The 12,516-nt window shown below is 39.8% G+C and overlaps 1 protein-coding gene across 2 annotated transcripts in view; it reads right to left on the bottom strand.

The window, feature by feature from the left end:
• The window catches only part of ca16b (carbonic anhydrase XVI b), a 195,876-nt gene that overhangs the window by 165,023 nt on the left and 18,337 nt on the right, over nucleotides 1-12,516 (bottom strand). Inside the window, exon 1 of one of the 2 annotated variants that reach the window (XM_013138225.3) lies at nucleotides 1,912-1,974. The exons of the other annotated variant lie outside the window; for it this stretch is intronic. Coding sequence (XP_012993679.2) covers nucleotides 1,912-1,936 — 25 coding nt within the window. The 5' untranslated portion in view covers nucleotides 1,937-1,974. Of the gene's footprint in view, nucleotides 1-1,911; nucleotides 1,975-12,516 lie in introns of those variants that run through there. 2 annotated transcript variants of the gene reach the window in all.

Genomic DNA, 12,516 nt, shown 5'->3' with positions numbered 1-12,516 from the left:
TATTGTATTGTTTTTTATTGTAACTATGAACAGTGCTTGACATGGAATTTAATAAGTACAGTAGCTGTCTTTTTCGAAGTTGGTCCATTAGAACAGGATGTTACAGCCCTTATCACAACAACTGACATTGTCTATTTATACATCATATAAATCTAAATAGAAGGTTGTTGGTCTATGATAACATAGTTCTACCATCTGCCACCACTGTAGGCACCAAGTACAATTCGTTTTATGTTAGGCTACAGTATAAAACACATTGTTCCAACCATGAATCACACCTAAGCTTTTCAAGGTATTGTACTGTAACTGATGTTAAAAATATGGTTGACGGCTAAAATGTGGTTAGACTGTTGTTCTTGTGGGGGCCTGCACACAGTAGCTTCCTTATGGATGGTTGGTCACCTTTGATAGATGCAATATTAAAACCAAATACATGGGTCTTGATTCCATAATTCAATGATTTGGGGGAGGAAATAATAGACAAATACATGAAAGGTAGGATACTTAAATAATGGGCAAATGCATGAAATGTAGGATACTTAAATAATGGGCAAATGCATGAAATGTAGGATACTTAAATAATGGGCAAATGCATGAAATGTAGGATACTTAAATAATGGGCAAATGCATGAAAGGTAGGATACTTAAATAATAGAAAGATGCATAAGGTGGCTTGTGATGTTGATCAACAAACAGAAATCCGTGGAGAACTGTAATATATGCAAAGCAGGGAAGTTACGCTGTTTTTATGTTTTGAGGGGAAATTGAGTGGCAATGACTTTAGTGATCAGCATACACTACAAAAACATTAAATAATCCTAACTTACTATACTCAAATCTGTTAGAACTGGCAATCTAGTCGTCTATCATTATGTTATAGGCTAGGGTCCTACCAGACAACGAAGTCATGTCTCTTACTACATTTCATTGCTATATTGAAAAAAGTACCTGTGAAGTGCTTCAGACAGCTCCGGGTACAAATCAAGCACCAAAGAGGTTACTGGTATGTTGTTGCAATAAACAATATGTGCCAGTACAGCACTCAAGAGAGATCCCACTCAAAACAAGCACTGACTATGGATGGTCCTGAGGCTCAAAAAATAATAAATGCTTTAACATTGACAAAAACATTAAAGGCCTTAAGCGTTTTAAAATAATCTCAAGCATTAACGCGTTACCTTTGACAGCCCTGGTATTAAGCCTTCTGCAGGGAGTTTTTTCTGTTCAGATTTGGGTGCCTCCCTGTTAAATTAAGCCGCTGAGATGACAGTCAATAAAAACAGTCACACTACTAGGGAAACCAGACATTTCAGCCTGAAATATCTAGCAGCGAGGAGAAACTACACATCAACATAAAACACTGAAGTACTTTTCTCGGACAACTAAGATAAATGGTGCATGGCGTAGAACAGATGAACATGTAGCTAGATATTAACAAACCAAGGGTACAGTAAAACAATGCATAGTTGGCTAAACCAAACCTCAGAAAATCATGAATATCCAGATTTGATAGCTGCAATAAATATTGGGGTATAAAGCCATGCTTCTTTTAAAAGAAGACAGAAAGCAAAAACATCATCCAAAGGCCCGTTCAAGTCGCAAATAAAACAGGCTCAGGGCATTCAGCAACATGTTTAAAAAAAGTAGATAGTTAAGAGTAGAACTATCACACTGAGTAGACAGATCTATTTTTCTATAATTCAATTAAAATTCATGATCTGTCCCTTTGTCTCTGAGATTGTCATACATTCTATTGGTCCAAGTTCGCCAAATAATTTATCTAACTAAACCGCTGTTTATCTACCAAACATGTAGATTTACTGTAGATGTAGATTTAAATTACTTAAACCGGACCATCAACCACAATGACTGCAGGTTGATTCATACATTGTGTGCATACCAGGTACATACCCTTCTTGTTCACATATAATGACATCCATGTTCCGTCACTGCTAGCACCACATCAAGCTGCAGCCAGAATACAGAGTAGCAGCTTTGAAGCCATCCAGCTATATTACAGTAAGCAGCGTCACGTACCATGAGAAAAGTCTTTCCCACCAATACAGCATTATAAATGAGTGGTTCTGCAGGTCATGTTGCATATTACCCACAGGCGCTTTTCCTTCCTTCTGAGCTTTTAAGTATCTAAGTGGTTCAGTGGTTGACTGTGGTTCTGTTGGATGCTTCTAGTCTCCCACCATGATTAACATGCCCCAGTTGAGAGCCACCATGACATTATTACATCACTACCTATGTATGGGCCAAACAGAAGGAATCTCACCAATAGCAAAATATCCCACCGAACCATAAACAAAAATATATACAGCTCTGGAAAAAATGTATTTGCAGTGGTCTCTTTATTTTCTAAGACCACTGCGATCTACCGTGATGGAGAGCGTTTAACGTGACCTATCGTTGTTTGCTCACCAGTTACAAAACATCTCTCATCAGAAAACAGTTTTTTTAAGACCACTGCACTCTACTGTGATGGAGAGCTTTGAACGTAAAAAATCGTTATTTGCATGGAAATATATATCTCCACCAGCTACAAGTATACACTCACCTAAAGGATTATTAGGAACACCTGTTCAATTTCTCATTAATGCAATTATCTAATCAACCAATCACATGGCAGTTGCTTCAATGCATTTAGGGGTGTGGTCCTGGTCAAGACAATCTCCTGAACTCCAAACTGAATGTCAGAATGGGAAAGAAAGGTGATTTAAACAATTTTGAGCGTGGCATGGTTGTTGGTGCCGGTCTGAGTATTTCACAATCTTCTCAGTTACTGGGATTTTCACGCACAACCATTTCAAGGGTTTACAAAGAATGGTGTGAAAAGGGAAAAACATCCAGTAAGCGGCCGTCCTGTGGGCGAAAATGCCTTGTTGATGCTAGAGGTCAGAGGAGAATGGGCCGACTGATTCAAGCTGATAGAAGAGCAACATTGACTGAAATAACCACTGGTTACAACCGACGTATGCAGCAAAGCATTTGTGAAGCCACAACACGCACAACTTTGAGGCGGATGGGCTACAACAGCAGAAGACCCCACCGGGTACCACTCATCTCCACTACAAATAGGAAAAAGAGGCTACAATTTGCACGAGCTCACCAAAATTGGACAGTTGAAGACTGGAAGAATGTTGCCTGGTCTGATGAGTCTCGATTTCTGTTGAAACTTACAGATGGTAGAGTCAGAATTTGGCTTAAACAGAATGAGAACATGGATACATCATGCCTTGTTACCACTGTGCAGGCTGGTGGTGGTGGTGTAATGGTGTGGTGGATGTTCTCTTGGCACACTTTAGGCCCTTTAGTGCCAATTGGGCATCGTTTAAATGCCACGGCCTACCTGAGTATTGTTTCCCTTTATGACCACCATGTACCCATCCTCTGATGGCTACTTCCAGCAGGATAATGCACCATGTCACAAAGCTTGAATCATTTCAAATTGGTTTCTTGAACATGACAATGAGTTCACCTGTACTGAAATGGCCCCCACAGTTACGAGATCTCAACCCAATAGAGCATCTTTGGGATGTGGTGGAACGGGAGCTTCGTGCCCTGGATGTGCATCCCACAAATCTCCATCAACTGCAAGATGCTATCCTATCAATATGGGCCAACATTTCTAAAGAATGCTTTCAGCACCTTGTTGAATCAATGCCACGTAGAATTAAGGCAGTTCTGAAGGCGAAAGGGGGTCAAACACAGTATTAGTATGGTGTTCCTAATAATCCTTTAGGTGAGTGTATATCCACCAGCTACGAAAACCAAGCCACTGCAAGGAAACTTTCTGTAGGGGCGATCCATGTTTGTGAACAGGGTGGTATACCCCAAACTAGTGACCCAGTGTAGATTTTAGTGAAAGTATCAGACTGTGAGGGAAGTCTTACTCTTGTGGGATTCCTGGGCAGCATATGAAAAACAGATGTGCAGAAGACCCAAGCTGGCTGGCAGCTGCTGCTGTCTGTGTGACTAGCCTAGCTCCTATCCCTGTTATCAAGGAAGAATGGCAACTGTGCTGTGAGCCACCCACCACTGACTGATAAAAAACATCACAACATCACATCCAGCTACCACAGGTTTAATCACCAGAAATTCCCAGCCTATATTTGTTCATGGCTAGAGGCTGTTTTGCCTGTTTAATGTACTTTGGTAAGAGTTTATAAGAGGAAAGGCCATTATGCTAAATCCGATGCATCTCCACAGACAAAACATAATTAAAATCTGAAGGCAAAATGAGAATGCGCTGAAAAGTGAGAGCATTGTCTGACAAACAGTGAGGAAGCAGGAGAACGGAAAAAGAAACGCCAAAATAATGGTGTGTGTTTTTTGTTATCCTCAGGCTCTCCATCTCCAGCTAGAGAGGGTGTGTGCTCAGGGAGGGGGGGTGCGCAATAACGGACCCTGAGAACTAAATCAGCCTGCCAGAACCACAAGAACTCTGAGACCCGCCAAAGATGTTCCAGTGAGAAAACAGCCCCAAGATGTATACATAAAACACACAGAATTATGATTCAAACAAACCCTAAACGTCTCTCATAAGTCCCCAGAATGGAATCAGGTACAATGCTCTAAAGAAACACAAGCTGCTTCAGCAACACTAATGGCTAGAATATCCCACTATAATGAACCAATATTCCCAATGTTGGTTTAAGATATCATGCCATATTACGGAACCTGCTTTTATTGATCCTCATGCCATGCACTGACCTATCAAGTCCTGTAAACAGCACCAGGTATTTCACTAGGCAGTACTTGCTTTTAACACAATCACATTGAGTGCAGAGTTCAAAATCCAATATGGTGGAAAGTCTGTCTCTGGTGCACGATCACAGTTTATTTTGAGAGATATGACCTTTTCATTCAAGACAGACGTGATATATTGTTTCAGGTGATAAGAAAAGGTGTCTACTGCAGCTATTGACCACCACCCTTTAATTAGCATAAAAAACAATACTACCCAAATAAACAGTTGTAGGTAACATACATAAAATTAAAATAATTGTTTCAAAGCAGCAACATATAGGATGTCACACCCAAAGTGAAGGTGATTGAATTACAACAGCATTATGCCGCATAAATTATTCAGCAAATCAACCCCTCCCCCGCTTAATTTTTTATGTATTTTGACCACCAGTTTTAAACAACAGTACTTTTACTTTGAGTATATATTTCACTGTGGTTTTGATGGTAAAATAGTTCCTTACACTATATAGGCCTAGTGCATGTTTTCACACAAGAGCACAGGTTGTGTTCAAACGTGCTGTGTAAAGGAATTCAGGGGTTAGGTGTTTAACATAAAAAACACGGCCCAACAGGAGCAACCAACAGACAAATTGGGGAGTGGTGAACGTGACACTGACTTGTGGGTTCCCTGGCAGGTTTACATTTGTTAGGTGGGGGAGCACACTATTTACTTTATCAAAGACTGTACAGAGTAGGCTATCAACAGCTCTTACAAGTTCAGTTTTGTGAGCCAAACTTGATAAAGAACAGCTGTAATGGAGAGTGTTGATGGGCTATTGATAAACCGACACTGGACAATCCTCCAGCTAAATTCAAATTGCTAGTTTTGCAGCATTTTGCCATTCCTGTTGACCAAAAAAATATGCACTATACCGAAAATGTACTGAACCGTGACCCTCAAACCGCTATACAAACCCTACCTTAGGTTAGGTCTACGCCCCACCCCTATTGTGACATATGTGAAATGTCCAAACTCCATCGCTACTGTAGACTGGTAAAATGGTTCTGGCAAAATCCAAAATAATAAATAGGGCTATATATGTGATGAATACACAAGATAGATTCCGCTTTGACCTAACTTTAGGCTACTGAATGACCCCCCTTGTAATAGGCGACAAATGTCTACTGGGAACAGGCCTAATAATAGCAAAGTGATGAATAGGCAACCAATCTGGATGAGTGTTATTTCTGTAGGTTTCTGTGCTTATGAACCAGGGTTACTACAGAACTGCCTCTCCCTTGCCTCCCCAAGCACACAAGTGTTTGTGGTTGCGAGGTTTGTCACTGTCACTACCCCCCTTCCCGTGGCTTGATCACTGAGGCAAAGCAGCAGCTTTGTTGGTTCACAGATAATCTTACATTACATCCACTGGCCAGAAGCTTGTTTACACAAGAAATTTGCTGACATGATCACATTTTGTAAACAATCACCCAATTTTCTACTATAAAAAAGCAACACCCTGCAATGCGATTCAGGAGTTTATAAAATCCAACTATCACAACTAGTAGGGCATGCCATAGTTAGATCTACAATAGGTCTTCATTCCAGTGTTCTATTGGCATATAGATAATAGAATGCAGTCTCCACCAAGCACACTCTCCACAGTAGAGGGAAAAACCCTAACATCCTGGCTTCCCCTCAGTATTCTCAATGGCAAGATTGATGACCCATTGTCCCATTGTATGACTGAGGAAAAACTTTAACCTCTTTTGTCCAGCCCCACTGTAAAACTTCCTGAGGAGAAGTCAATGTTGAACTAAACATAGTTATATTTAAACCACACACTTCAATGTGTGCTCTAAAAACAGACTTGTTTAAATATGCACTGCGTATCTCTCTGGACTGTAAGTGGTCTAATATATTAAAGGCGTGTCAAGACCAGGAGGCGTGGCGCACCCTTCTCCAGAACTTGACTTGCAGTCGTATCACTAACGATCAGCCATTGGTTCACCCCCAGGGGATTCATTCAGCCACAGCTCTGAGGCCTGTTTGTTTGGCTGCCTGATTAAATTGACCATTGAACAGGTTTGCAAATCCCAGACTGTAACTTTAATGTTGTGCTCTGCTTAGCCCTGTGATTAAGCGTATCAGCCATTAACCAGATGAAACAGCTATAGGGGGGTAATGACAGCTTACACACACCTTCCTGCTTTCATTCACAACAAGCACTTCAGTCCGCCCTTCACTAACCCTACTGTGGACTCTATATGGATTCTACTAGTTTATAACTGAAAAGAAATACAATAGTACGATCCTAGCTAGACACTTTAAATGTTGTGGAATGTGACAATGAGACAATATATACCAAACAATAGCCCGTTAAATTTAAAGGGCGGTAGCAATAGAAAATCTCAAGATTCCTCTCTACCAAAAAAATTTTTGGTAGAGTGGCCAGCTCTCCTCAAGAGCAGACAGATCTGTTTAGTGAAGTATGGATTAGAGTTTCTCTCATAGTGGCCTTTGCATGTCACAGGAGTGTTCCGTTTGTGGCTGTAGACCGCCTCTCCACACACCTGCTGACAACATGGGGAGTCCAACTGGGAGTTCTGCACGGATTTAGCAATTGTCAGACAGATCTGCTCCCGTCGGCTCTCCAGGGACAATACCCCCAGTGTTGAGGGCTTCCTGGTAGCTGGTATCTGTCCCAACCCCAATTTTTTTGGCAGGCACTGTAGTCGTGTACTCTTTTGGCATCCACCAGACTGGCCTAAACTCCCCTAGGCTTTACTGTAGCATAAATGAATGTACACTCATGTTAGGTGTCTCTCATCATCTTCCCACAATAGTTCCAGGGCACGCAGGACACAGCGTCATGCTGTCACAGTCAAGTTATAGGGAAGAACGTGTGGAAATTACAGTGCTTAAGTGCTGGATTCTTCTCAGGTAATCTACAGTCCATTATCAGGAAGTACCGGCCCCGTGTGATATATGGTCCGGCTATTGATCTTGGAAATAAATTTGGCTCTAGTGATGGGTTTGGGAGAGGCCAAAGGTCACTTCGAATTTATAACTCTTCTCAAATGCACACATATACAAATTTTTCTCATAAATTGCTTTCAGACACACACACACACAATCCAGCCTCTGTTAGTGTTCTTCCTGCCCAATGAGCCCAATAAAAGAGACCTCTAGTCATGTAATGATCCTGAAATTCAATTTATTATCCTAAATCCCAAAGTCCCATATTGTCTTGCCGTCATAACCATATATCACCTGACTTATTGAACGTTTTAATGAATTATGTTGAATAATTGTGATTCATGTTTCCCCTGGAGGAACGGATAATATTCTAATTGTCTGGAGTCAGGTGTTGTTAACTGGGAAGCTACAGAGGGATTAAAATCTCTGACAAGCCATTATGGATAAGAACTTCGGCTAACTTTCTGTAAAATGTAAATTGAATGGAGATGGGTTAGGGTTAGGGTTAGCAGAAGCTGGTGAGGTGAGTTAATGGTAGACTTAATCTAAAATGTTGTAATTGATACAGTAGGGACTTCTCTTTATTAATAATATATATTAATAGTGTGAAGACCAATTTGCATAAGGTCAATTGGGGCGTAAAGGTGTATCAGCAAGAAATACAAACATAGCTGTAATAAAGATGTTCCACCAACACCAAGTACACTAGTTGAACACCATTTACACTGACAATTAATCGTCTCACTCTGCTCCATCGTTTGTCAGAGAAAAGCCTCCCAATCTTAACAGTAGGTGACAAGCATATAGTGAATAATACCATACACACACAGCACATCATTGAAATGCTCTTCACTCTTGCAGTCTGTAAGCAACCTGGAAAATGATGGTTAGAATACTGACATTTCAAAGGATTTGAAGCAACCTCAATCTTTAAAGCTGGACTAGGTAACATTCTGAAAATAATTCAAATGAGAAGAACAGCGCCCCCAATGTTACCCTCGACCCCCCACCCCCAGCCAAATTATGATGAACATGCATGCAGGCGATATGATGCAATATTTAGACACAGCAAAACGAAAATGAATAAACATACAACCAGCTAAATGCGAAGGGAACAACAGATTAGATATCAGAAATGTTAGCTAGTTATGTGTTTATCTAGTTATGTGTTTCTTTAAACAAATGTATATAATATGTAAATTATTATTATTAAACCTTTATTTCAACAAGGAACACAGACTGAGACCTAGGTCTCTTTTACAGCTGGGCCCTGGGTATAAATGTTTACACATACAGTTTAGGTTCAATGATTAAAAACAAACAGAAAAAAACTGAGAACAGGCAAAACAAGACGCTCACAAATAGCACAAGACAAAGTGCATTGCATTAAACAACGGTGTTATTCCCTCAGTGGCCTCAGGTTTTTAGTGGATATTGGGCCTGGCGAGGTCTGTGATGTCCCCAGCCTTGGGTGTAGTAAACTAAACCAATGCAGAGCACTTCGTCTTCACACAGTGGAAAAATTATACGAAGCATACATACATCTATAGTAAACTATTCAAATATGAGGGCAAAATAATTTGTATAATAATATAAATAAATCAATTTGCCTGTCCAGAAGAAAAAGCGCTAAATCGGAGTCAAAGGTCATCCCTTAAATGCATTCTATTGTCATCTCTACCTGCTGTTGTAGCTTCTGTCTAAACATATATTTTTTCTTTGCTCCTTATTGTGGACTTATACTACCTCCAGGCAGTATGCACGTTCACAAATAGAGCCAAGCCCCGCCTCATCAAAGTTGATCGGCTAAAGATTGGCTGCATAGTTACTACCCAAGGAACATTTTCAGAGTGGGATTCCAGGGGTAGACACCATGTTTATATAATGTAGACAAAACATTTTATTTTCAATGAAGAAATCCCACCTAGTGCAGCAGACGGCCAAGACCTTGATTCAATTCTGTCATGTCGTTCTTATGACATCACGCATTTTGATTACAATGACGCCAATGTTGATTACGATGGTGACAGTGATAGCGACAATCACGAATTAGCGATGCTGACATTTACTGTACCCTGAAGCTCTGACAATGTAGTGACAAGCAATGTAATGCCTGATCCAGGTATATGAGGCCCTCCAGTTCAAGGAAAGGTACAGCATAGTGAGAAAACAAGGTAAATAAATGCACTTGACTGATCATAATTAAGAAACTGTGCAACTGAATTAAGTGGCTAAGTGCTCACTAGTCATAGCTTATAAGGCTACCCTTCAGATATATTTTTTTAAACTAAATGATTTAATCTACTGAAAGCGGAAGCAACGCAATCGTCTTTGGAAGTGGCAGTTCCATTCAACAATAGAGGAGGTATGTTCAACACGTTGCTGTATGGCTTTGTTAAGGACAATAGGTAAGACAAATAGATTATGTTGGGGCCTCAACCAGTCTCTGCCTAGGGCCCAGAAATCACTAAATCCACCACTGGCCTTGGACATGGTTGTACTGCGTAAAATCAGTTTTAAAACTCGCAGATGCCACATGATATAGTAGTTATGGTTTGGGAAGCCTGGGAACTCTATAGCTAACATTCCACTTCTATACTCCATGTGATAAGGGTATGTTCAAAAAAAAAGAAAGACTGACCCCGAGACCACTCTGTAAGGTGCTATAACGGACAATTACATTGGACAATTACATTGAGGAAAATGTACATTTCTCCAGTCATAAATTATTTTAACAAGATGGAATCATTCAAATGGACTCCCGTTTCCCATCTAACAGATTTTATAGGCACTTTATAGGCAGTTTATAAATCATAATTTGACCAGGTATATTGGCTTAAGAAATGTGTGCGTAACTGTATCTTGTATAAAAGACAGAGGGAAAATGTTCAGGCAATATAAAAAGGTGCTTAACTGAAAGCCCACAAATGTTTTTTAAATGTATTTAATTAGCCCTCATTCCAGAAAAGATTAGAGACGCCTGTAATATACATTCATGTACAGTATGTTTTCAGCTCTTTGTTATAGTCCATAATTATTGTGGTTAGTCATTGCACTAGAGACAATTAAAACTCTACCATAAAAATGTAAATGTGATACTAAATATATTTGTTTGCCTATATTTTAACTTGGGAGTACCCCTTGTCAAACATGCTAGCGTAAAACTCTGACAGGAATATAACATTTTACAGGAATTTTTATTAGATTCTATCTAGGAATCAAGAGAGAATATTTTATATTTCTTACTATTTAGAACATTTTTAAGAGAGGTATCTGTTAAACAACTACTTTGTATGAACTAACTCATTTGGCCATTGAAATGCTCAGTCTTACTGTAGATACATAAAGTAACATTTCATAAATGTCAGGGTGGTAATTTAACCCGATTGTATGGCAATAGAATAATTTTTTTAACTGCACTCCTCCAGGCTGATATACAGTACTAGAAGAGTCCCATACACTAGTGCAAAAGCAGCATATTAGGCATGCATAGTATATATTGTTCAATATGGGGCCCTATTTGGGCATACTCTATTTATCTCCACTACACCTGTCTAGCCTTGCAACACTACAACCAGTCTGCCCTTCTCGCTTTCTATTTAACTAGCCTTTGATGTTAGTGAAGGATCAATACAGCAGGGCTGGGCATATGGCCCCGATAATAGGAAACATGAAGAGGGATTCAACTGATCAGATGCCTCTGTACAATTCTGTAAAGCAGGGTGTTTCTGTAGGCCTTACAGAGGATTCTATCACCAGAGCTGATACACAGCCGGATAGAAAGAGCCCACTACTCATCATTTCATAACAAGAAACCGCTCCAAATCTGAACTCAGATTAAATTATCATTCCTCTATACCATACCTTCCCTCACCCTGAGAGTATGGGCCAGGAGAGGAACCTGCACTTCAGAAACAAAACCTGAGAGATAATTAATAATTTGGGAGTTAAATGCCCCCTTTGAACCTACAGTAAATACCCACCTAGAGAAAGAGAGTCCTAAGAGAGAGGAAGCTAAAGGATACCTCAGACTGAGACACATGCAGTTCATTAGTACACATAACCTCATGCCACCTATGTAGTGTTGTAGAGTGAGGTCCAAGGCTGTCTCTATTCATACATGTGGTATACTGTACTGGTTCTGCTTGACGAAAACAATCTTATTAGCAGCATAGCCCAAACTGACAGAACAGTTAATCTGATTATAAGCAAACAAATCTAAATATACTGTAACTGTGAAAGGAGAGGCCAAAAAGAGAAAAATCTAAATAATGACGATGACAACATTTCCATATCACACGGTTCTTCTCCCCCTCTGCTTCCATTTAAGTCATGTTACTCTACAGTAATCAGTCCACACATCAATCATCATCAATATCCCTTAAGATCACTTTAAGATATCCTCCCTGAGTATATACAGTATCTCCCAAAAGTGAGTATACCCCTCACATTTTTGCTAATATTTTATTATATCTTTTCATGTGACAACACTGAAAAGTGTTAATTGGGCCCAATTTGGACATTTACACTTATGGGTGTACTCACTTTTGTTGCCAGCGGTTTAGACATTAATGGCTGTTTGTTGAGTTATTTTGAGGGGACAGCAAATTTACACTGTTCTACAAGCTGTACACTCACTTCTTTACATTGTAGCAAAGTGTCATTTCTTCAGTGTTGTCACATTAAAAAGATATAATCAAATATTTACAACAATCTGAGGGGTGTACTCACTTTTGTGAAGTACTGTATATAATAGCCAGGATTGTATTGGGCAGGAAGCAATGAATACCAGGCTAAGTGATGTTCAAGCCAGACTTTTAATTAAAGAAACCTTCCAGGCA

This window comes from Esox lucius, chromosome 17 (genome assembly GCF_011004845.1).
Source record: "Esox lucius isolate fEsoLuc1 chromosome 17, fEsoLuc1.pri, whole genome shotgun sequence".
NCBI classification, from domain to species: Eukaryota; Metazoa; Chordata; class Actinopteri; order Esociformes; family Esocidae; genus Esox; species Esox lucius.
This window is presented reverse-complemented; position numbering and strand designations above follow the sequence as displayed.